At 36.0% G+C, this 24750-nt stretch overlaps 4 protein-coding genes and 2 pseudogenes across 9 annotated transcripts; 4 read left to right on the top strand and 2 right to left on the bottom strand.

The window, feature by feature from the left end:
• The first annotated feature begins 682 nt into the window (after nucleotides 1–682).
• Nucleotides 683–5456, top strand: LOC123226997 (chaperonin 60 subunit alpha 2, chloroplastic). Of its 2 annotated transcripts, XM_044651599.1 has the most exons (9): nucleotides 683–835; nucleotides 932–1124; nucleotides 2209–2330; nucleotides 2432–2639; nucleotides 2731–2876; nucleotides 3342–3648; nucleotides 3926–4176; nucleotides 4541–4741; nucleotides 5013–5456. In XM_044651599.1, the coding sequence occupies exons 1-9, from the start codon at nucleotides 782–784 to the stop codon at nucleotides 5298–5300; spliced, it is 1770 nt and encodes a 589-aa protein (XP_044507534.1). In that variant the 5' UTR covers nucleotides 683–781; the 3' UTR covers nucleotides 5301–5456. The 2 variants fall into 2 exon arrangements, with proteins under 2 accessions (XP_044507534.1, XP_044507535.1); XM_044651600.1 differs by lacking the exons at nucleotides 683–835; nucleotides 932–1124 and having other exon boundaries at nucleotides 2208–2340.
• A 321-nt stretch (nucleotides 5457–5777) lies between these two features.
• LOC123226828 lies at nucleotides 5778–10893 on the top strand (annotated as a pseudogene).
• Nucleotides 10894–11244: 351 nt separating this feature from the next.
• Nucleotides 11245–12933, bottom strand: LOC123227181 (sulfiredoxin, chloroplastic/mitochondrial). Of its 2 annotated transcripts, XM_044651873.1 has the most exons (5): nucleotides 12782–12933; nucleotides 12517–12689; nucleotides 11693–11726; nucleotides 11529–11622; nucleotides 11245–11449 (listed from the first exon to the last, which is right to left on the bottom strand). In XM_044651873.1, the coding sequence occupies exons 1-5, from the start codon at nucleotides 12846–12848 to the stop codon at nucleotides 11434–11436; spliced, it is 384 nt and encodes a 127-aa protein (XP_044507808.1). In that variant the 5' UTR covers nucleotides 12849–12933; the 3' UTR covers nucleotides 11245–11433. The 2 variants fall into 2 exon arrangements, with proteins under 2 accessions (XP_044507808.1, XP_044507809.1); XM_044651874.1 differs by lacking the exon at nucleotides 11693–11726.
• Nucleotides 12934–13155: 222 nt separating this feature from the next.
• Nucleotides 13156–15507, top strand: LOC123227180 (p21-activated protein kinase-interacting protein 1-like). Of its 3 annotated transcripts, XR_006504453.1 has the most exons (4): nucleotides 13166–13915; nucleotides 14230–14527; nucleotides 15078–15249; nucleotides 15281–15507. XR_006504453.1 is itself a non-coding variant. In XM_044651872.1 (3 exons), the coding sequence occupies exons 1-3, from the start codon at nucleotides 13250–13252 to the stop codon at nucleotides 14813–14815; spliced, it is 999 nt and encodes a 332-aa protein (XP_044507807.1). In that variant the 5' UTR covers nucleotides 13156–13249; the 3' UTR covers nucleotides 14816–15071. The 3 variants fall into 3 exon arrangements, 2 of the variants coding, with proteins under 2 accessions (XP_044507807.1, XP_044507806.1); XM_044651872.1 differs by lacking the exons at nucleotides 15078–15249; nucleotides 15281–15507 and adding an exon at nucleotides 14781–15071 and having other exon boundaries at nucleotides 13156–13915; XM_044651871.1 differs by having other exon boundaries at nucleotides 15078–15507.
• Nucleotides 15508–16698: 1191 nt separating this feature from the next.
• On the bottom strand, nucleotides 16699–18783 carry LOC123227179 (glycine cleavage system H protein 2, mitochondrial-like). Of its 2 annotated transcripts, XM_044651870.1 has the most exons (3): nucleotides 18531–18783; nucleotides 17911–18123; nucleotides 16699–17068 (listed from the first exon to the last, which is right to left on the bottom strand). In XM_044651870.1, the coding sequence occupies exons 1-3, from the start codon at nucleotides 18574–18576 to the stop codon at nucleotides 17064–17066; spliced, it is 264 nt and encodes an 87-aa protein (XP_044507805.1). In that variant the 5' UTR covers nucleotides 18577–18783; the 3' UTR covers nucleotides 16699–17063. The 2 variants fall into 2 exon arrangements, with proteins under 2 accessions (XP_044507805.1, XP_044507804.1); XM_044651869.1 differs by lacking the exon at nucleotides 16699–17068 and having other exon boundaries at nucleotides 17702–18123.
• A 1070-nt stretch (nucleotides 18784–19853) lies between these two features.
• On the top strand, nucleotides 19854–20385 carry LOC123226827 (annotated as a pseudogene).
• The last annotated feature ends 4365 nt before the right edge of the window (nucleotides 20386–24750 follow it).

Raw genomic sequence — 24750 nt, 5'->3', positions numbered from 1 at the left:
TAACATTGCATTTCCCATCCTTGTATGTTGTCTCATATCAAAATACATCTATCTATTCTTAAAATTTCATTTATAATGCTCTTACAATGTTTAATATCAAAATGCCCCTCATATTTTTTTAATATTTCATTTAACCCTTCATAATTATCTAACACTTTATTTAACACCTTTGTTTGTTGTCTTGTATCAAAATATATCTATCTATTCTTAACATGTTATTTAAATCCTTTATATATTGTATAATATCAAAATACTCTCATATTTCTCTAACATTGCATTTAACCTTTATATTATTATCTAATATTCAGTACCCTCTTTACATAACATATAAACTAGATTTAACAAATAAAATTAAGTTTTTATATTAAGATTCGTATAAATACCTTTTTTTCTATAAATAGCCTTTTTTCGATTCAAGTTTAGAAATACAAATTTTTTTCATCCGAATGAACCCGTGCTAATTGATATTGAGTAAAAATGAGAGTGAGAGTGAGTGTTTGAGTGAGATGAGAAGTGTGTGTAATAAGAGTAAGAAAGAGGGTTTATATAAATGTGATGAAGGGTAATTTTAGTAATTTCAAAAAAGTTTAGGGCATTTTCGGTAGGAATAGAAAAATTGGGTATTTTGCTTAATGGATGGATAATTTGGCCAAAATCAATAATTTCCCTTTTTTTTTTTTTGTAAGAAAGCTCCAATTTTTATTAATTAAAGGCCGTTGTTTTCTCTGCCCTGCTAAAACCCCACAAAAACCTCTTCAGAAATTACATTGCCCAAACCCAAATGGCTCTCTCCTTGTACTCGCCAGCAGTCTCTCCGTCAATAGCTTTCTTCGGGGTAAGCATCTCTGTTTATCTTCGTTTGTATTAATATTATTATTATAATAATAATATTTTCTTTATGGTAATTAGTGTTATGTGTATGTTGTTGCAGAGGAATTTTGAGGGGAGACAGAGGGTCAGTGGTGAATTGTTATGGAGGAACCAATCTCAGAAGATTACGAGGACAATGATGGTGGTGAGAGCTGGGGCAAAGAAGATATCATATGGGAAAGAATGTAGGGAGGCTTTACAAGCTGGGATTGATAAGCTTGCCGATGCTGTTTCACTCACTTTAGGTCCTAAAGGTATCTGGGTTTTCTTTCTTTTTCATTTTCCTCTTGTACCTTCTTATTTTATTGTACTTTGAGGGTGGAAGTTATAAAGCTGGTACTAATCTGTTCAGCTGGTTGGATTTCTGCGGGTTGTATAAGAGGACTTGAAATAATTTAAAGAGTGAAAAAATGGATTTAGTTGTGCATGAAGCTATGAGATAAGTATTGAATCTTTTTAATGGATGGTTGCTTATGTTATGTATACGCATGAGGTGAACTGTCCTTGTTATGTGAAGGGATGAATTAATTGTAAGAAAATAATCTTATTTCGCTGTAATTCACATGACCATCCCAAGATTGATCCCTTTTTTACTTTTGTTTTTGGTTTTTGGCAAAATCGTTAAACTAGTTTGGAGAGTATCATTTGTGTTGAAATCTTTTGGAGCTTTTGACTATTCCTGTCATCTTGCTTTTCCCTTAGAGAAATAAGCTTCTATAATATTTAGAGGGTTTTCATTAAGTGTCAGCAGTCTTCATTGATCTAGAGAAAGTAGTTTTCTTATAGATGCTTTCATTTATTTTCCTCTTAATTTTTAGTATAAAAGTGCACAGATTTTTTGTTGTTTGTGTAAATGTTATGAATACTCCTCGGTTAATGGTAGGCCATAAGATATGTGCATGTATCATTGTATCTTTTGGAAGCATAACTCCACAAGGTTTCTTTAAGGCTATGCATCTTTGCCCTTTGTTACATTGCAATATGGCATATGCTGTTGCTGTACAATAACTGGTGATAGTCAATTGAGATAGCTTCTTTTTTTGGATTGAAGTTAAATATTGGCTGTGCATCTTATATCTTATCCAGAGGAAGCTCCACTATCACCGGTATGATTTACGGGTACTTCTGGAAGCAGAACTCCACAAGGTTTCCTTAAGGCTATGCATTTTTGCCCTTTGTTACATTGCAATATGGCATATGCTGTTGCCGTACAATAATTGGTGATAGTGAATTGAGATAGCTTTTTTTTTTGGATTGAAGTTAGATATTGGCATTACCAAACATAGAAGTTACTTATATGATGCAAATTGTTAATTTGTTTTAAGATTAAACATGCAGGAAGAAATGTTATACTCTCTGAGTCTGGGGCGCTGAAAATAATTAATGATGGTGTTACAATTGCCCGAGCCATAGAGCTTTCAGACACAATTGAGAATGTGGGAGCAATGCTAATGCAAGAGGTTATTCATGGTTGCTAAATAATTCTATCCCCTAAGCTTTCACTGAATTGTATAGGGCATGACTATATGTAAGGTGTGAATGTTGAGTACGCTACCTGCAGGTTGCAAGTAAAATGAATGATTTGGCTGGTGATGGTACCACAACTGCAGTAATAGTGGCTCGAGAAATGATCAAATCTGGGTTGTTGGCAGTTTCTTTCGGAGCTAACCCCATTTCTATAAAGAAGGGAATGGATAAGACCGTTAAAGAATTGGTCAAGATTTTAAAGAATAAAAGTTTTCCCATAAAGGGACAGGATGACATAAAAGGTTCTTTCTTAGCCTTATCCAGATCTTGTGAACAAATTTGTTTCTGATTAAGGATGGAAAAATTGAATATTGAAAGTCTTTATTTTTGCAGCTGTTGCTTCAATCTCTGCTGGAAATAATGAGTTTGTTGGTAACTTGATTGCTGAAGCTATAGAGAAGATTGGCCCAGATGGAGTAATTTCTATAGAATCATCCTCGTCATTTGAGACCTCAGTGACGGTTGAAGAAGGAATGAAGGTGAAACAGATTCTTCTGGTCTGGATACTTATTTGATATCAATTATTATAAATGACTGCTTGCAGGGAATGGAGGCATGCTTTGCTGATCTATCAACTTCTGTCACAGTCCATGCATGAAAAATTTCTGCAACTTTTAGAAAAAGTTTCATATCATTTCTTTCTCTATAATTTTATCAATAAAGATTTTTAGGATGATCTGTATAACTATGGCTTAACTAATGTGGACAATCTTTTATTTTTCTTCAACTATTTTTGTTTTTAAACATCTAACAAAAACAGGTGAAAGTGTTACCAGTACTTAAAGGGTTAGGATCTTTCAGCTCCACTGAGATGCTTGAACTGTTGTTTTGCTTATTTGCTGGAAACTAATTCGTCAGATGATACCTTATTACTATGCTTGTCTAAACTTTTATTTTTGTCTTATACGTTCTATAAATTGAACAAAGGTGTTCCTTGTCTACAGATTGATAAGGGTTATATGTCACCCCATTTCATCACAAACCAGGATAAATCTCTTGTGGAGTTTGACAATGCTAAAGTCCTGATAACTGATCAAAAAATTTCAACCGTTAAAGAAATAGTTCCTTTACTAGAAAAGACAACCCAATTGAGTGTCCCACTGCTAGTCATTGCTGAAGATATCTCAAGGCAAGTTCTGGAAACACTGGTGGTGAACAAAATGCGAGGTTTACTTAATGTTGCTGTTGTCAAATGTCCAGGATTTGGAGAGGGAAAAAAAGCTCTGTTGCAAGATATTGCCCTTATGACAGGTGAATTTACATATGGCATTCTAAGTTTCCAACCTAAAATCGGTTTTCTTTTGCGTTTGGAATGTGAAAAAATGGCATAACAGAAGCAGTTCCATCACACTTATTTGCAGTGGTATGATTTAAGCTTTCTTGTTTTCGTCTATCTACAAGTTGAACATTACTGCCTTGTATGCTCAAGAAGAGTGTATGATATTTTAATGCATTTTCATACAAATTGTACCTTTCATAAGAGTTTCAATACTTCTATTTTCTCTGATAGGAGTCTTTATTTGATCAGGTGCTGATTTCCTTTCTGGAGATTTGGGTCTGGCCCTCGAAGGTGCAACCTCTGATCAGCTTGGCATTGCAAGAAAAGTAACTATAACAAGTAATTCAACAACCATAGTAGCTGACCCTTCTACAAGAGCTGAAATTCAGGCAAGAATCTTGCAGATAAAGAAGGACCTAGCTGAAACAGATAGTTCATATTTGTCAAGAAAGCTCTCAGAAAGAATCGCTAAGCTCTCTGGAGGTGTGGCTGTAATTAAGGTCTGAAATATAATTAAAATAATTGAATTGACATCTTTCTTTTTTTTAATCAAATCTATGTGTCATTTTCATGCCTCGAATTCAGAACTTTTGTGCCAAAAAAGCTCGATGCAATGTTATTTTTGGAGCAATCGGGAGTTTTACTTAACACATTGACTCACCATCTTTAAAGGGCCTGTTAACAACTCTGAATGAGGCTCTAATGTATTCACGTTTTAAATCATGACAGCATTATCCAAATTGTGTTAGGTTTTCTTTTAGATGTCTTGATTGTTGGAATTCTTAAACAGTTCAAAAGCAAACCTTCCATGTCTGTTGGCTCTTTGTCTATCTTATATACTGAGCAATGTGCAATTTAATCCAGGTAGGAGCACACACTGAGGTGGAACTTGAAGATCAAAAACTCAGAATAGAGGATGCAAAGAATGCGACATTTGCTGCCATGGATGAAGGAATAGTGCCTGGTGGTGGTGCTACTTATGTACATCTATTGGAGCAGATTCCTACAATAAAAACTTCTATGAAAGATCCAGATGAACAAATTGGTGCTGATATTGTAGCAAAGGTATGCAGTTAATTGGTTTTCACATATCTGAGTAGAAACTTTCTTCACTATTTTATACAAACAAACATCAAACAGTTGGGCCCCATACAAGGTCTTTCCTTTATCGAATCATGGTCCTTAATGTTGTTTTATTTGTCATATTTGGTTATTGTAGTAGTTTTTTGATGTATCTAAAATGGTTTCTATTACTAAAATCTTGTCTTTTTACCTCTAGACCTGGCTGTTGAAGGCTATTCTTTTATCACAAAAGTTTGTCAATGATGATTTGCAGGCACTCATTGTACCTGCATTGTCAATTGCAACTAATGCAGGAGTTGATGGAACAATTGTTGTGGAGAAGACTCGTAGTTGTGATTGGCGAGTTGGATACAATGCAATGACAGGAAGATATGAAGATCTTCTGAATGCTGGAGTAGTAGATCCTTGTCGGGTTTCAAGATGTGCACTTGAGAATGCTGTTTCCATTGCTTCAGTGGTCCTTACAACTCAAGCTGTGTTGGTAGAGAAAACAAAGAAGCCAAAGCCGCCTGTACCTCATGTTCCAGGTATAAGTCCTTGAGGACACAAAGGCAGTTGGATGGAGGAATTGAAAATTCATATATTTTTTTGGGTTAATGTAATGTAGTTGACACAAGTGATTGTGGGGGTTTTTGTTTATTGAAACTCATGAATAATAAGTTATCTATAATTCTTATTTCCAAGAGAAATTCTAGAATGACTGTTTATGAGAAAAACCCAGACTGCACACAAGCAAGGGGAAGAAGAGTGTGCAACCTATATAGAAATTGAAAGTGAAAGAGAAATAAAAGAAATGAAGATATTGAAATTGCTTTTAAACTGAGAATGAAAAGGAAAGGGAGGAGTAGGAGAGTTGGTTACATCAATTAATCCAAAGAAGTATTAATATGAATTGAAGTGTGTTGATTTTTTTTTTTTTGTATATAAAAAATAAAGCTAAAACATGGTAACCCAGAAAAATATAATAATACCATAATTGGGAATTATAATTATGTAGATTTAGAGGGTTGTGATTTGATTTTCATTGTTTGAAATTGCAACACTCAACTCGGCTTCATTTCTAAGACACGTTTGTAACTCAAGCCACAAAAATATCCCTTCTACCATACTCGCCAGTCTACATCCCGCTAATAATGAACAACTTAGCTTTATTATAAAATATATTCTTATTACTGTTAATTGTTGTTTCTATTGCCTGCCTGACTGCCAATAGTAGATCCACCTGCCCTACACTAGTCTACGCTCACCAGCCACTTCCAATTTTCTTAAGGCCTACGAAGATCTGAGCTTCATGCTTCCACACAAACTCAAGCTCGCTTTTCTCTTCAACTTCGACTTCTGAATTCTCAGCTATCTTTCCTTTTCAACTGTTTCTTGCCTGTTTGGCTACTGAGAAAATGAGGCTCAATTTTCTACTTTTTTGTTTTAATGTGTTAGTCTATTTCTGCTCTGAATTTTAAGTCATTTTGTGTTGTTTCTTTTTTAGTGTGTCTCTTTGATGAGAAAATGACGCAAAGTTTTGTTCATTTTTTTTACTGTCTGTCTTTTGTAATTTGCTCTCAATTTTTCTCCTTTTTTTTATTGTTTAATTAAGGTGCTTATTGTGTGTTACATTAATAAGAAAATGAGGCTAAGTTTTGTTTCTTTGTCTGACTTTTTTGTGTTTAGTAATATTGCTCTGAATTCTATATTTTTTTCTTACTTAAATTGTTTGTACTTTGTTTGGTTGACGAGGAAATGAGGGAAAATTTTGTTTAATTTTTTGTTGTATAGGTGTTTTGTGATTTTCTGTGCATTCTATTGTTTGTTTCATGGTCTGTTTGGTTGAAGAGGAATGAGGGTAAGTTAGAAACCTTTATTTTTTTTCTATTTTTTGAATGTGCAAGTTATTAGTGATTTGCTCTGATTTTAAAGGTATTTTCAGTTCAACTGGTTGTGCTCTGGTTGGCTGATGAGAAATGTGGCATAATTTTGTTGAATTTTTGAGTTTCTTCATGCTTAAGTAGGATTATTACTAACTTTGGATGCTTGTAGTGCTGATATTTTCTTGTTTTGATGGTAGTATTTTATAGTATTTGCTTTTATTTATAGCTGAGGGTTGTGATATATTATGTAAAATGAGAATTCAGCAAATGAATGATAACATGTCTTAGAAGCTGAAAAGCTGGAGAGAAAATAGTCTGAGGTTTTTTCTTGTTCCCTGTTTCCTTCAAGTAGCTAACAGCTGAAAATTTGGTGTGCTTATTTGGTAAAGAATAAATCTGGAAATGTAATACAAAGGGCTTCTATAAGGTAATATTTGTAAGCTTTACAGGAATTTTGACCATAACTCCAGCTTGTGATTGTAGAAATTAAAAGAGGATTGATTTCATTTGTTTATGGCAAAATCGCAGCAACAATTTTCTGCTCAAGATGCATCGTTGTCGCCTACTGCTGTAAGGTCAAGGGAATGGGAGGGTCTGTTGAGATGGACGGAGTACTTAGGTCCTGACACAACATCTCCAATGTCATGGAGAACCTCTAGGAATGGGACTCTTTGATGGACAGGCCCAGGGTACTTCAGGTGGATCCCACAAGGGTTTGAAAATGCAGTGGGTGGTCCAACTAATTGAAGTGGCTGATGGATTGATGGCCAAGATGTATCGATTTAATCAATTATTGGACTACTCAAATCCAGTAGGCCGTGTGTATTCTGAAGCATTGTGGAAATTAGGCATGTTCCCGAACCATCCCAGGATATGTTTATTGCTATCAAAAAAGTTTCCAGAGCACTTCAGCAAATTGCAACTTGAACACGTAAGAATGGACTTCGTCTGTATTGAATTTGTGGCTGTTTATTCTTTTTCGCTTGAGGAATATGGGTTTAGGTGATTGCCTTATTTTTTCAACCATTAATACAGGTTGATAAAGCTGCCTTGGATGCTATGCATGACAGTGCAGAAGTTTATTTACAAAGCTTGGCACCATGGATTCAGGTAGTTAATAAATTATTCTTCAAAAAGCTTTCCCTGCTTGTTTTAAGTAAACACAAAGACAATCAAAAGTAAAAAATAAAATATTGAGGACATTGATAATATGTCATCCAGTTTGCTTGGTTCCAATTTGATTTCCATATTTCATGCCAAAATCAGAAAGATCTTGGGAAGCTGTTAGTCAAGCAGTCATTTTTAATTACTACCACTACTTCTCATATTGTTATTCATCTTGGATAGTGAAATCCAAATTTCATACATGCTTTTTTGTTCTTATATGTCACAAATCAATTATTTTTACATTTAACTGGTAACAGCTTTCTTTGTGTGAATTAGTTGCTTCTTGACTTGCTGGCATTTTGGCAACAGGCTCTGTGACTGTTATGGCAGGAATTGGATGTGGTTCAAATGCGTAAATAATTAACAGAAAGAGAAGGGAAACAAGCGAGAAGAGCAAAGCAGGAAAACAAAAGAGAAGAAAAGAAAAGAAAAGTAGAGGAGAAAGAAGTAATAATGTGGAAGATGGTGAGCAAGAGGAAAACACCAGTCGCATGGAACTTTCAATGAATACTATTGGAGGTAGTGTGAGTGATAATACTATCAAGTTAAAGGGGCAGATGAAGGGAAAACCAATTCTAGCATTGATTGATAGTGGGAATACCCCTAGCTTTGTCGATGGTAAAACAGTAGGGGACCTTAAACTAGAATTGACTCGGGTGGCTCCTATGACAGTTGCAATAGCCAATGGCTGCAACTAAGTAGTCAAAGTTAAATGTACAGGATGTGTTTGAACTATGCAAGGTAACGCGTTTCAATTCAATGTTAAGATGTTGAAGTTAGGAGATCATGACATAATCCTGGGTGTTAACCGGATGAAATCAAGCACACCTGTTACTTTTGATTTTGAAGGTAATTGACTGGTAGTTGAAAAGAATAGACAATTTGTGAAGAATGAAAGACAAGAAGACTAATTGGAGGCGTGTTAATAGTGAAGATCGAGATGACAAGTGGAAGGCCAAATCTATTTCTCTTTTATATTTAGTTGCATTTTCATTTCTTTGTAATGAAATAGTTAATCTGTTATAACCAATGTCACCTGTTGTGTGATAGTGCTAACAACACATCATTATATAAATATACATGTAAAAAGAATCAATCAATATATACAATTAAAAATTTCTTTACAAATATCTCTCTTTCTTTCCTCTCTTTCCTCCTCTACTATTCTTTTCTTTTCTTCTCTTGTGTTGTCCTGCTCTGCACTTCTTGCTTGTGTCCCTTCTCTTTCTGTCTGATAAACCAGCAGAGCAACACACTGGATCAGCAACTGAGGTTGTATGCAACTGGTACATAGACAATTTTGTCAAGGACATATCTGGTGCTGGAATCCTGTTTACACCGATTCACAAATGCTTCAAAAGTACAAGGCCGGTTGGGGGATATTTTGCCGAATAAGCTACTGATATCAGAGATTTGCAAGCATGCATCCATCTCTTTGGTGGTTATGGGGTGGATAGTCTGGACATAATGATAAAAGATCATACAGCTGCTCTTTTGCACTGCATTGACACAACATTGCCTTCAGACCATGAATTTTTGGAGGCGGTTGCTGTCAGCAAGCAAAATGGCAACAGAAAAGTAAGAGAGGCCTCTTTGAAGCATATAGTCAATTTGGACACGCTTATTGGATTTTGCATTGAGGCAGGGCAAGCACTAGCTTTTGATAACCTTCTAGCTAAAGCTGCTGGAACTGTTCTTGAAGAAGGTGCACTGTTGTTATACTCTTCACTTGCTGGTGTAGTTAAGCATATGCCTGAAGAACTGCCTGAAAAGAAGGAAATCAGAAGGCTGAAAGGGGTGGCAAACAGTGTTGGTGTGCTTGCCTATCATGATTCTGAGTAGGTAAGATCAATTTTAGAGAAGGTTGGAGGTGCACATGATGATTCTTGGGGTTTGCAAGCTTCATGACCTCCAATATTTGGAACACCACCGGCTTCAATGTTGACACTGGAGATTTCAACAACAATATCAATTGTCTGGCAAGGTAAGTTTTCACTTTTTCCCACAATATTCATTGCCATTTCCAATTTAAAGCAGTGTTCTAATCATTTTGAAGATATTACTTGTCAAATTTAACTCCACTGAATTACTATCTCGTGCTGTTAATCATTATGACTCTTGCATCAATCTGGAATTTTTCTGGCAGGTGCACCCATGCTTTGATTGCAGGACGTGACTATGTTAGATTGGAATGGGAATATCACCAGAGACAGACTATCTCAAATGACCATGCTGGTGAGGCTTTGGATCCTGAAAAACAAAGCTGTGTTTCTGCAGAAGCTAGCATCAAGTCCACAATGCAGGTTTTTGTGAAACTCTCTGCAGGATTAGTGCTAGATTCGAGGGTGAAGCTAACAGGTAATAGGATAAATGTCTGGTAATTTTCTTATAAGATTAGTAGCTCCTACTAAAATTATGGACGTTGATTATAAACAGATCTCCTAGGATAGGGAAACTTATATTTTTGGACTAACTTTGGGAGATATAACGTTTCCTTCCCAGAAGTTCTCTTGAACCTCATGTTCCTTAATGCTCTCCTCCGATCGATATATAGTCAATACTATTTGAATTCCCCACCCCGTCACACTGGCATTACTAAGCGTATCACCCCGCATGCCCCTGCTCTATCATATGCCTCTCCTACAACAAAGCAGCCTCGAGGCTATTCAACACTGAAATATAGTGCTAATGATTCCGGCTACTTCCCAGGATCATTATCCCATAGCTAGGAACACCTCTATGATCCCAAAAGTGGAAGCATATGCGAAGGTAGACACTGGAATGTTTGCCGCTCTGGGTCACTTGATTACAGTTCAAGCCGCAGTAAAGATGAGTTCATTGAAGGCTCAACTTCTGGGAGTACAAGTCCCAGCCCTCTGCCAACGTTTGTAGTATCAAGATCTGGTCCGATATTATACAAGTAGAAAGATTTGACAGGCACCAAAGAGAAACAAGGGGTAAATTATCTACTCATATCAGTGATCGTTATTCAAATTGTATATGTAATTACACAAAGCTTGTTCATTCAAATTTTGCAAAAATAACTTCCCCTTGAAACAGTCTACGTAATGTAAGTTAATGTCATAAATCACCTTGTGTTTACCAGTTTTTCAGATGGACTAAACCTTAACCTAGTCAAAGGGTTGATCTATCGGTTGATCGGCCTCACCAATCAAATAGAACAACAATATTAGTATGATATAATTAGAATTTTAAAATAGATTGTAATTATATTGATACTATTTAGTGTGACTCAACAGTTGCACTGTGATCTAACACAATTTGTCTAATCTAACCCTAAATCAATTTGGTCTAATAATTAAAATGAGTTTGAGTCATGAATTGGATTCAAGTTTTAAAACACTAGCGTTTAGGTTATTTTTAAATTTGTGATCCGTGGTTTGTTTGTCCAATATATAAATGAGTGCTTACTTTTGAAAACTCAATAGAGTGTGCAGATAATATGTTATTACTTTTATATTCAATTTTAAATCACCAAATCATGAGTTATGGTACAAGTCAATGAACAACAAGCTCAATGAATATGTAATAGGCGACATTAAATTTAGGGTACATTATTAAAATACATTGGGAACCAGGGAACCGATGATTACCGATCCTGGCTAAGAAACTTGCAGAAACTTAACGAAGGTGGTGCCTGCAAGATGCATATAACAACTGAGACGATTGAGGAATATTTGAGGAATATATTATAGACAATCCTGAGGAATTCAAACCTCAAAGTTTCTTTGGTTCCACGGCGAACTTTGCAGCGGATAGTGGGGAGGCCAAGGCGCTGATGAGCTTCAAACCGGTGACATCCAGAGAAACCTATGCAATTAAAAATATATTTAAGCAAGGCTCGTGAAGAAGCTTCTATCTGAGATAGACATGCACATACCATAGTAATTTCCTTCCACCTCGATCACGTCAATCTGCATGAGTTTTTGTATATACAATCAACTAATTATACTCGAGTGAAAAGAGTAAAAAAAACAAAAAAAAGGGTAGAAAATATAAAATTCTAAAAGAACACCTTCTGCCAAATGATTTAAAAGATAAAAACTTGTGGATTATGAAGAGAAAGCATCTGAATTTGTTCAAGATTTCCCTCATTTAACGTTGATCTTAATGTTTTAGTGAGGTAGGATTCGATGTAAATTGTGTGAGCTCCAATTATAATTTGGATCAAACAAGTTATAGTTGAATTGAAACTATGTATTAGACTTATTTTAATAAATAAATTGAGTTTTAATTAAGAATTGAATTTATTTTTATAAATGACTCACTTTGAACTAAAGACTAGACTTGTTTTCATAAATGAGTTATGTTGAAATTGATTCAAACATTCAAATTCAATTCAAATTAAATCATGTTCAAAATTAAATTTTTTTTAACCAAAATTAAGATTTTAACTCTGTACATCTCAAACTGATTCAAACTACACTTGTTCAGGCTCATCCATAAATCAAACCCAGTTTCATGTACATTTAAACAGATGATAGCTTCGTATTTCATCCTCTGCAGTTGTCATCCATTTCTTAACCCAGGATGCTGCAATGGATTCAGGATATGCCTTTATCTTCTTCATACTAAACTACAATAATCACCATTTTTTCTACTTTACATTCATTTCCTTCACTTTCTTTCTCACCAAACAAAACATAAGACAACTTATTTGAACACCAAATCAAAGAGATGACAAAAAATAATGAGAGAGCTTACAGGTACTTGGAGGCCAATTTCTTTAATACTATCCATCAATTCTTTAACTTTGTTAGGATCATTAGCTCTTGTACGCATAAGGGGTCTCTTTATCTTATCCAGAGGAAGCTCCACTACCACCGGCCCTCCATTTTCACCACCATCACCATTACTGCTACTACTGGGAGCCCTCCCTGAATTATTCAACCAATATAAACCAACCCATCAAATCATACAAATAAAATCAAAATGATAACTTTATAATGAGAAATAATAAAAGGAGTACCATTTGAAGAAGCAAAAACAGTAAAGCTCCTCAAGTTGTTTGGAAGTTGCAGAACAAAGTTTGCCATCTTCTATGCTGCCGTTCTTTCTACCCCATCTCCTGCTTTTAAACATAAAGAGGGTCTTAATTTGCCTGCTCTCGAATCCATCAAACATGAAATCTCTTGTGCCATCACAGCCGTTCGATGTGGTGTAAAATTTGAAGGCTTACCAGTGACAGTAAGTAATTTGATTATGACTTACAAAGCTGAAGTAATATATTGGGGCCAGGGGAATGACTTCCTCTGGACAGTGGGCTGCTATCCTCATTGTACAAACTATTTTTTAAATTAATATGGACCGTTGATCTGATCCTACGATTCAATTTACTTCCCCAACCCTGATCATATTCCTTAAACCCTAACAAAATCTTATTCTTCTTCAATTTTTTTTACACTGAGAAGAGAAGGGAAGGGGAGAAACAATAAACATGAGTTTAATTGCAGGTTCTTACGAAAAATTCATCTGGGGTTATAGGCTTAAACCCTTAAAAGACTCTTCTTCGTCTTCTTCTTCAACCCTAACCCTAACCCAGCTTTTTTCCTATCCCTCCCATCTCGCCCCCATCACAACCGTCGCCGTTTCCGGCACCGCCGCGGCTTCAGGCTCCACTGACGATACCATCCACCTCTACGACCTCTCGTCTTCTGCCTCTCTCGGCGCCCTTCACCTCCAAGACTCTACCTCTGTAACCTCTCTTGCCTTTTACACTCCACCCAATCTCTCTGTACCTCGCAACCTCTTAGCGGCGTCCGCTGATGGATTCGTTTCGATTTTTGACGCCGACCCTTTTGTTCTTTTGAAGTCCATTAAGGCCCATAAGAAGGGAGTCAATGATTTGACCGTTCATCCTTCTGGGAAGCTGGCGTTGAGTGTTGGGAGAGACGAGTGCTTGGCTATGGTTAATTTGGTGAGAGGAAGGAGGAGTTTTTATCATAAGTTGGGCAAAGAAGCAAGCTTGATTAAGTTTGATTTGAGTGGGGATAAGTTTTTTATGGTTACAGAAGAGAAGATAGGGGTGCATCAAGCTGAAGATGCAAAGTTACTGTGTGAATTGGAGGGAAATAAGAGGGTTCTTTGTGCTGCACCTGGAGCGGTTAGTATATGTTTTGTTGTTATAAATTGGCTAATAATTGTTTTGATTGATTGAAGTTGTTTACGCTTGAAGCAAATGCATATTCGATCTATGCTTCTTTTTGGTGGTTGGAATCAAAGAATAGGAAATTCTCTATGTTAAAATAGATTTAGAAATTCACTGGTGAAGCCTGAACTGATAAAGTTTAAGGTGGGAACTCTGTGGTGGAACACAGTGTTGCATTTGGCTTAAAATTAAATAACTCAATGTCTATTCATCTTTTGCCTGTTCATTTTCTGGTTTTTAGTTCCTGAATCTTATTTGTATGTTAACAGAATGGAGTTCTACTTTCTGGTGGTGAGGACCGTAGTATCACAGCCTGGGACACAAACAGTGGCAAGGTAGCATATTGCATTGGAGATGCCCATTCTGCCCGTGTGAAAGGTGTTGTGGTACTCACTAAGAATGACAGTGGCGATGCTGTTGATGATCCATATCTAGTGGCATCGGCATCCTCAGATGGGGCTATACGTGTGTGGGATGTCCGCATGGCCGTTAAGGAGAAGTCAATTCCGTTGGCTGAGGCTAAAACAAATTCAAGGCTGACTTGTCTTGCTGGATCATCTATCAAATGTGAGTATTCTTATTTTCTCATCTCTGATTTCCTTCTTGTGAACCTAATGGCACAAGCTGTTCTTGTGTTAAAATCCTTTGTTTTGTGTTTATTTATATGTTAGTCTTTTAGGAAGCTGCTTCAAATTTTTAACATTTGTGAAGTGTTTCCTTGTTTATGGTGAAAGTAATTCTTAGCTGCAAATTGGTTAGCTTTCCCTTTGCCTTTAATGGTTATCCACTTACTGTATGCTTTCAATGGATCCCTTTCCAGTATGTGTTCTCTCCAATCAATTAATTGGTGGGTAATTTTCGTGGGAGCTCTTTGTGACGCAAAGCTTAATAACTTATTGTTGAGGATACTGCTTTCTTATAGTAATTTTTTGGTATCATCGGGAGTATGGTCAAGTCGTAAAGGTGGCTAACCTTAGATTTCCTTTGTCTATTCCTCGCTTCATTCTTCTTTTTACCAATTTGCCAATTAAAAGATACTGCTTTCTTTATCCTGTAAATTGCAACTGATTCTCAATACTATCCTACTTTACTTGTTTTTCAACTTTCAAACGACCAGATATTGGAAAAAAGGCTCCACAAGAGAAGCAGAACAAGAATGGAGCTACAGAAGATTCATGACTTAAAAGAAAGGATGATTTAGGAAATTGACTTGAGCAATTCAAAAGGGATTCTGGGATTGTGAAGTGCATCATGTTCCTCAAATTTCCTGCCTGGCAACGACTACAATTCAATTTTGACAGCTTCGAAACTTGTCTGCACCAATTTTGACATATGTATCATTGGTTTCAAAGGTAAAAAATTATTTGATCAATTCTGCTATACGGTTGTGATGAAAACAATGAAAGGTTAATTTGAGTATTAGTATAATGCTTCTGTAAGTGGACTTTAGTAACCAAAAAAATAGTTCTCTGAGAAAATCTAAATTTTGTTGTTGGCAACCATTTTACTCATGCCTATCTATTAGTAGAAGTGCAAATTTTATGTGACTTTTGAGAGTTGAGTTCTGGTATAGCAGCGCATAAATGGTATAATTAGTACAAGGAAAATCAGGTCTTATAATTGAAAATTGTGTTCATGTTCTTAAATGGCTATGAATCAATTTTAAATCAGCCAATAGCTGAGAATGTAATTGATTTGAATGAGCCATTACAATGAAAGTATATCTTGTACTGTAGTGGTGTCACTAATCGCTAGATAACAATTCTACAGGGTAATAATTATTAAACATATTATTAATTTATAGTTATTAATATTTAAAATAATGTATGTATTAGTGATAATCTTTCAGTTTTGATAATAAATAATTTCTCACATCAAGCACAACCTAACTTTTTTTTCACTTTCGACAACCCTGATTTCCTATTATATCACTTTAATGACTTCGAAAAATCATAAAATTCCGGCACACCTCAAAGCCTTCTAACGTTTTTTTGTTCAAACACCTTTCTCTAACATATTAAACAGTAATTACGGAGCCAAAAGATCTCTTATGAAAAAGCTACTTTATTGTTCAACACTCTTGTATTTTGTGTTTTGTGTCCTTTTGATGCACATTTTCCCCTTTTATTTTACAGTCATTCTTTAACATTTTCACTAGCTTTCCTGGGATAAGAGGTTGACTTAGCTTGAATTCCAGTTAAATGCCGCTCAGGTGCGCTAATGAGCAAGCAGCCTATGACGTAATTATGCTTCATTCACCATAGCAAGATATCAGTTGATATAAGCCCCAAAACAGCATCAAAGAATTAGCACACCCGTTTAATTTTTACTGTGAATTTGAGCCAAGTCTGAAGAAGAACCAGCTTACACTTAAATAATTCAAGTTTAAATTGATTCGAATGATGAATAGTAATACCAAAAAAAGGAACGAGTCATTGAACAAGTAGAAAATAAATCACCAAAGAAGAGTAGAGATTATTGAAGTAAAAACCAAAAAAAAATTACCAAAGGAGAACTCTAGTGAAACCAGTTAACCCTTGAACTCAAGGTAGGCTACCATGCTAAAACTTCAACTCTCAAGTTCAACTCACTCAAACCGAACATGAATTTGAGTTTGAGCATGAATTTGAGTTTGAGCTAGCTTAACTTGAATCTTCCACTGGTGTTTTCATTTCTTATTGATGACAGTCACCACAGATGGAACAAGCTCCATTTCCCAAACCATCAGAGAATTTTATCAAAAGCTTTATCAATTTCAAATTTGCTGCAAATGGCTAAATCGTTTGCCAACCTCAATTGATTGTCCGTAATCTAAAGAAAAAACTATTTGAACAAATTCCACCCCATCAAAAAGTAAAAGAGGCATGGAAATACATAGTTCGATGAAACACATACAGATAAAAATGTATTTTCGGTTTTCCAGAAGCAACATTGCTCTATGCACGACATAACCTGTTCCAACGTGACCAGGTTGGTCCAATTAGTGCAAGGAGTCCTCTTCTTCACAGAACTTGGAGTACTGATCCGCATCCATCAAGGTCTTCAATTCACCAGCATCATTCATCTCACCTTTATAATCCATCCATTTTCATATGGGCTTGAGTTAACCTAAATCAAATAGAAGTCCTTAAATAATCTACATCTAAGAAACAATTTACTTCCAGCGTGTGATATAATCCTGAAGCCTAGGCAAACTAATGTTCAATATCACGATTTAGGGCCAAAATTCAGGTACCATATTTGTTATTGTGCTTAACTAATTCCTAGCATTTGTGCTAATAAAATTCTGCACACTAACAATTGCTACTTCTTTGTGTAATAACGATGACATGTCATAATATGGTTAAGTTATTTTAAATTAAGAATAACATAAAACTCAATTACATGATAACACATCATCATTAGCACTCAAATTAGTATTTATTGTTGATATACATTGTTTTACTGGCAAGCAATAAACATACCCAGATCACAAATTTCTTTTACATCTAATTCCATGTGCGGTCAAACATTGGACAGAAAAAAAAAAAAAATTACAATAACATAAAATTGGGTCGTGTCATATATGGTAAGATCCACAAGAGAGTGATAAATATATCCCATCTGAAAACAAAAGTATACAGTTTGTATGACTGATACCATATTAGTAAGTTTATAAGTATCTCAGTTTACTATACGAATGCTTAATTGACACATACTTTGATCATTAATAAAAAAAAAAAAAAAATGCTACCTTAAGACTCAATAGTCAATATTCCAAAACCTTAAATTAGCGGACAAACACCATGATGAATGACAAAACACAAACAAATCTGTGCAAAAGGAACACAACTCAAATTAATTCTACCAAATCGAAGAAAAAAGGCTGAAGATTTGCTACTAATTGTGACAGAGTAATATAGCACTTCATAAGCAAACTCACAGCTCTTCATTCACTTCGACTACTTTACCAGAAACAGGAGAGTCAACATCACTAGTAGCCTTGACACTTTCAACCGCACCAAAACTGCCACCTTGTGATACACTGACCCCTACTTCTGGCAATTCAACATACACAACATCGCCTAAATGGTCTTGAGCATGATCTGTTATACCAATTGTGGCAGAATTGCCATCAACCTTTGCCCATTCATCAGAATCGGCATATTTTAGATCCTTTACAACTGCAAGAAAATTGGAAAAGTGTCAGCATATTTAGATCCTTCATAACCGCAGGAAAATTTCAGAAGTATAAGTTGAAGCAAAAGCAAGCCCAAGTTGCAACAAAGCAATACATCCAACGGATTACAGGTCTCCTGAATTGCACTGGAAATTAGTATCAATAGGATAGTGTATCTTCTTTACTAAAGCAGGCATATTTTATCAGAACAAAAATAGATATAGTCCAAAATAATGTCACCAGAGAGGGGAGATACACAAAGCATTCTGAAGCAGAGAACAAAGGAGAAAATAGCGATAGTTTTTCATTAGAAAACATAGCTTTCTCATTTTGGTTTGTTAAGCATGATAAAGTATTCAAAACTCCACTTCAGCCACAAATAACTTCTAAAAAATATTTTTGGTTATCTACCAACATGCCACCACAAGATTACCACCACCAAGCCAAGACATTGCATATCAACATCTCATGCCATTTCAACAGCACCAATACCACAATGCCTTCACATTCTAGCCACCGCCATCCTCTCCACCAAAAGCAGACTAGTTGACCACCATTACCACCAGTTATTGAAATTTAGGTACCTACCAAACATTTCAACAACCAAAAAAGTAACTCCAAAAAGAAAGACAGTACCACCATACCGCCAAACATTTCCATTTAACTGGAGACTAAACATTTTAACAAAAAAAACAACCACCAACCAGTGCCATTTAGCTTGCCACCAAAAATGTTGACAAACCAAAAAAAAGAAAAAAGACTTCTTTCCTTTCATCAAGTACAAAAGATACAAACAGAAAATTGACAGTAAACAAAAGATGAAATATCATGAATGACTCATACCATATTCCAACACGATCGAGAACCGCCCAAAAGATCAGAAGCCATAAACAAACAAACAAACAAACAAAGATTTAAAAAACAACAGAATCCTAGCAGAGAAAATAAACAAACGAATGCACTAACTCAACCTCCTCTAAACCAACAGCATTCGACAAATACACAACTTGAATGAATCCCATCACAACGACGAAAACAAACAGAGCCCAGTTGCGAAAATCGAATCTTCAGTCAAATAGAATCACAGGTTAATCCAAAGAAGTATTAATATAAATTGAAGTGTGTCGAATTTTTTTGCATATAAAAAATTATGTGAAAAATTAAGCTAAAACATGGTAACCCAGAAAAATATGATAATACCATAATTGGGATTATAATTATGCACATTCAGAGGGTGGTGATTTGATTTTCATTGTTTGAAATTGCAACACTCAACTCGGCTTCATTTCTAAGTCACGTTTGTAACTCGAGCCACAAAAATATCCCTTCTAATCTACCATACTCGCCAGTCAACATCCCACTAATAATGTTAATTATTGCCTGTCTGTAGTTTTAAAACACTAGTATTTAGGTTATTTTTAAATCTTTGGTTTGTAGTTTGCCTGTTCAATCTAAAATGAGTAATTTTATATGTACATATATTTGAATACTTGATAAAATGTCTAGATAATATGTTATTATTTTTTATATTCAATTTAAAATCATCAAATTATATGAGTTGTATAGATAGTTTTATTGGATGCAAATTGTATATATTGAATACAATATATACAATTAAAAATTTCTTTACAAATATCTCTCTCTTTCCTCTCTTCCTCCTCTACTTTTCTTTTTTTTTTTTCTCGTGCTTTCCTGCTCTGCACTTCTTGCTTGTGTCCTGCACTCCTTTTCTTTCTGTCTGATAAACCAGCAGAGCAACACACTGGATCAGCAACTGAGGTTGTAGCAACTGGTACATAGACAATTTTGTCAAGGACATATCTGGTGCTGGAATCCTGTTTACACCGATTCACAAATGCTTCAAAAGTACAAGGCCGGTTGGGGGATATTTTGCAGAATAAGTTACTGATCTCAGAGAATTACAGGCATTCATCCGTCTCTTTGGTGGTTATGGGGTGGATAGGCTGGACAGAATGATAAAAGATCATACAGCTGCTCTTTTGAACTGCATTAACACAACATTGCCTTCAGTTCAGACCATGAATTGTTGGAGGTGGTTGCTGTCAGCATGCAAAATGGTGACAGAAAAGAAAGAGAGGCCTCTTTGAAGCAGATAGTGAATTTGGACACGCTTATTGGATTTTGCACTGAGTCAGGGCAAGCACTAGCTTTTGATAACCTTCTAGCTGAAGTTGCTGGAACTGTTCTTGAAGAACGTGCACCGTTGTTATACTCTTCACTTGCTGGTGTAGTTAAGCATATGTAAGTGGAAATAAAGACAAATTTGCAGACAATGATAAAAACTGAACAAAGTTGTATTATTTCTGAATGATTTTTACATGGATGCAGAAGACCATTATATAGAACAGAAATTTAACATCCCTTATTTTAAGCAACTACTTCCTAAATAAATGCCACTAGTAAAGCTGATAAACATTATATGTGATCTTCCAATATACTCTTCAACTAACAGAGTAACTGAAGTCTTATTGAACGGAACTACTAACCAGTCTAAGCAATGTTCCAGTAACATCCCCCCTCATTGCTTAGTTGGTGCCAACATCCTTCATTCCTAACCTAGCTTTGAATTTGATAAGTTTCTCCACACTTAATGATTTAGTGAAGATATCAGCAATTTCATCATTTGTTGATACATAAACCATCTCTATTTCTTTGTTAAGGACTTTTTCCGTATGAAATGATAATGAACCTCTATATGCTTTGTACGAGCATGGAATGTTGGATTGGCTGCCAACATTATGGAGCTGATATTGTCACTCTTGATTTGAACACAGTAGTCAACTTTTTCACCAATATCTTTAAGTAGTTGAGTCAACCATACACTATCACAAGCAGCTAGCATTGTCGCTCTGTATTCGGCTTCGGTGGAAGATAACGCTACTGTAGGTTGTTTCTTACTTGCCCAAGATACAACTCCTATACCTAAGTTGAAACAAAAACCAGAAGTTGAGCGGCGTGTGGACAGATCTCCGGCCCAATCTGCATCACAATAACCTGAAAGTTTGATAGGAACTCTGCATTTATAGAAAACTCCCTCGTTGATTGTTGCCTTTACATACCTTAAGATACGTTTAACAGCCTCCATATGTGTTTTCCTTGGACTGTGCATGAATTGACTCACGACTCCTACTGCATAAGCCAAATCTGGACAGGAGATTGTTAAATAGATGAGACTACCAACAATCTCTCGATACACATGTGGTTCATCTATGAGTGCACCTTCATCCTTTGACAACTTGTGATTCACTTCTAGTGGTGTTGATATTGGATTGGAGTCCAACATTCCAAACTTCATTAGTAAATCCAGTGCAAATTTCTTCTGCATGATCAAAATGCCATTATCATCTCGTACCACTTCAATTCCAATGAAGAATTGAAGTTCTCCCAAGTCTTTCATTTCGAACCGTTGAAACAGATCATTCTTTACCCTTCTAACATCTTCATAATTACTCCCCAAAATGATGAGGTCATCAACATATATTACGCATGTTGTTAATGACTGTGGACAATTTTTTATAAACAGACAAGGATCAGCATGTGAAGCAATAAACCTGTGAGAACAGAAAAATTCTTTAACCTTAGCGAACCAAGCTCTCGGAACTCGAATGCTTGTGATCTTAGCCACAGGGCTAAATGTCTCATCATAGTCATCACCATAGGTTTGAGAAAATCCTCTCGCCACCAACCGAGCTTTATAGCGCTCAATTTCGCCATTGGATTTACGTTTAATCTTGTAAATCCATTTGCAACTGATAGTTTTCTTTCCCTCAGGCAGTGGAACAAGATCCCACGTAGCATTCTTAGTTAATGCTTTCATTTCTTCTTCCATAGCATGTTGCCATCTTGGATCGGTTGATGCCTCTGCATAATTTTTTGGCTCATATGAGTTTATTACTTGCACCATATACATATAGTGCAGGTTTGTGACATAATAATCAGCCAACCTTTTTGAAGGATATCTTTCACGTGTTGGGTAGCGACGTGCTTCAGTAGAGTCATCGATTAGAGTGGAAGAGCTGGGATTTTGCGGAGAATTTTCTTGGTCTGAATTAACTGCAGGATTTTGTGAGTCTAGTTCAGATTCTTCTTCCTTATGATGCGGCATGAAAGGCAATACAGTTTCTTGATTTTCTTGAGATGGCTAGTACCATTGTGACTTCTCATCAAACTTGACATCCCTACTTTCGTATATACGTTTGTTGATGGGATCAAAGCATCGATATGCTTTTCTTTCCAACGAGTAGCCAACAAAAATGCATTTTATTGCTTTCTTGTCAAGTTTGTCTCTTCCTTCATCAGTGTTTTTCACATAAGAAATACAACCAAATATACGTAGATGTGTGAGGTTTGCTGTCCTTTGAAATAGAAGCTGATAAGGAACTTTCATTTCAGCTCGCAGCGGCATTCGATTGATCAAATACACTGCAGTATTCATAGCTTCAGCCCAATATATCTTCGGTAATTGTTTCTCATTAAGCATTGCTCTAGCAGATTCAACTATATGACGATTTTTCCTTTCAGCTATGCCATTTTGCTGAGGAGTTCTAACACATGTTAGTTGTCTCTTTATGCCATGCTCTTTGAGAAAATCACAAAACTCATGCGATGCGAATTCTCCACCATTATCTGTCCGAAGGTGCTTTATCTTCCTATTAAGTTGATTCTCAACAAGAACCTTAAAATTTTTGAAGTGTTTGAATACCTCGGATTTATGATGAAGAAAGTATAGCCATGTATAGTGTGAATATTCGTCAATGAATGAAACAAAGTACTTCTTCCGACTATGGGACTCAACTGGGCTTGGTCCCTAGACATCACTGTGAATAACTTGAAGAGGATAGTGTGTTGAAACCTTAGAGACAAGAAAGGGCTGCCTTGTTGCCTTGGCGGATGCACATGTTTCACAAGTATATTTCTTGCAGTGTTGAATTAAGGGAATTCCAGTAATTGACTGCTTCTTTGACATATCTATGACACGTTGAAGATTGTAATGTCCCAACCTCTTATGCCAAAAATGAGCAAGAGCAAAATTCTTCTTTGATGTGGATGACTCTTCCATTGTTAGAGCAAATAGCCTTCCCACCTTTTTTCCTCGAGCTATCAAATTACCAGTTTCTTGTTCCAAAATTTCACACCCTGTGCTACTGAAATGTACATTATAGCCCTGGTCTATGAGTTGCCCTACTGACATGAGATTCTTGCAGAGTTTAGGAACATGCAGGACATTAAATAACCTTCTCATATCTCCATTTGGCTTTGGCAGTTCGACATGGCCTCGTGCTTCGATTGCAAGAGTTATGTTGTCACCTGTTATGACTCTAGGAGTATTTGTCCATGGTTCTTTGGTAACAAAGAGATCAGCTCTTGGAGTCATGTGATTTGAGCATGCCGAATCAATATACCATTGATCTTTTGAAAGATCTAATTTTTCCATAACACATAGAGCTTCTTCATTCTTGTTGTCATCAAAGTTCTCCGTTAATTGATCTGCATTATCTTCTATTGCACTATAGTTCCCTTCCTTATACCAACAGTCCCTCGCAAAATGACCTTTGTTGCCACAATTGTAGCAATTGAAGTTTCTTGAACGATTGCTTGACGATCGAGGTTGACGCATTCTTGAGCTGAAATTTCCTTGATCATTATTGGTTGGTAATGACTTATCACTGGAATTTGTTCGAAATTGTCGACGATTCTGCTGCGGCCCAGTTGATTTTTGAACAAATCTTTTTCCTCGAAATCTTCCACTAGCATTGCTAAATAAAGCTTCATTAAAAGTTTCATAACTTGTGGTTTTGCTCTCCAACTTGCGTCTTTCAAGTAAAGCTTCTTCTTGTAGGAAAAGACTAATTGCCTCGTTCATTGGTGGTTTCTCTTTTTGAACTAAGACTCTCATTGCATCAAATTCAGTTCTTAAGTTTTCTGATATGATGGTAACTCGAGCGTCATTTTCCATCTTAATACCTATTCCCTCTAACTGATCACACAGATCTTTAACCTTGCGAGAAAATACAGCAATAGAATCATTGCCTTGTTTGCAAGCTCGCAATTCAGCCACCAAGAACGCCTTCCTAGCTCCGCTTGTTTGCTCTTGTACAGTGGCCAGACTGTCCCAGGCTTCTTTCGCATAATTTAGCTCTCTCACATAGGAGAGCATGTCAGACCCACAAGATATTTGAATTGCATGCAACGCCTTGCCGTTGTTCTTTTTCCATGCATTCAATCCTGCCTGATTTCCTGTGGGCGTAGCTTCAGATCCATCAACAATGTCCTATAACCCTTGTCCTCTCAAATAGCTCTTCATCCACACTTTCCAGTTAGCATAGTTCTTTTCTGTAAGAACTTCAGGAACAATTGCACTAGATGTCGACATTGTGAAACTACAGTTTTGCACTGTAAGAACACCTAAAAAAAAAATTATTGTCTCCTCTCTCTTCAGCAACCAAGCACTGATACCATGTAAGTGGAAGTAAAGACAAATTTGCAGACAATGATAAAAACTGAACAAAGTTGTATTATTTCTGAATGATTTTTACATGGATGCAGAAGACCATTATATAGAACAGAAATTTAACAACATCCCTTATTTTAAGCAACTACTTCCTAAATA

This window comes from Mangifera indica, chromosome 10 (genome assembly GCF_011075055.1).
Source record: "Mangifera indica cultivar Alphonso chromosome 10, CATAS_Mindica_2.1, whole genome shotgun sequence".
NCBI classification, from domain to species: domain Eukaryota; kingdom Viridiplantae; phylum Streptophyta; class Magnoliopsida; order Sapindales; family Anacardiaceae; genus Mangifera; species Mangifera indica.
This window is presented reverse-complemented; position numbering and strand designations above follow the sequence as displayed.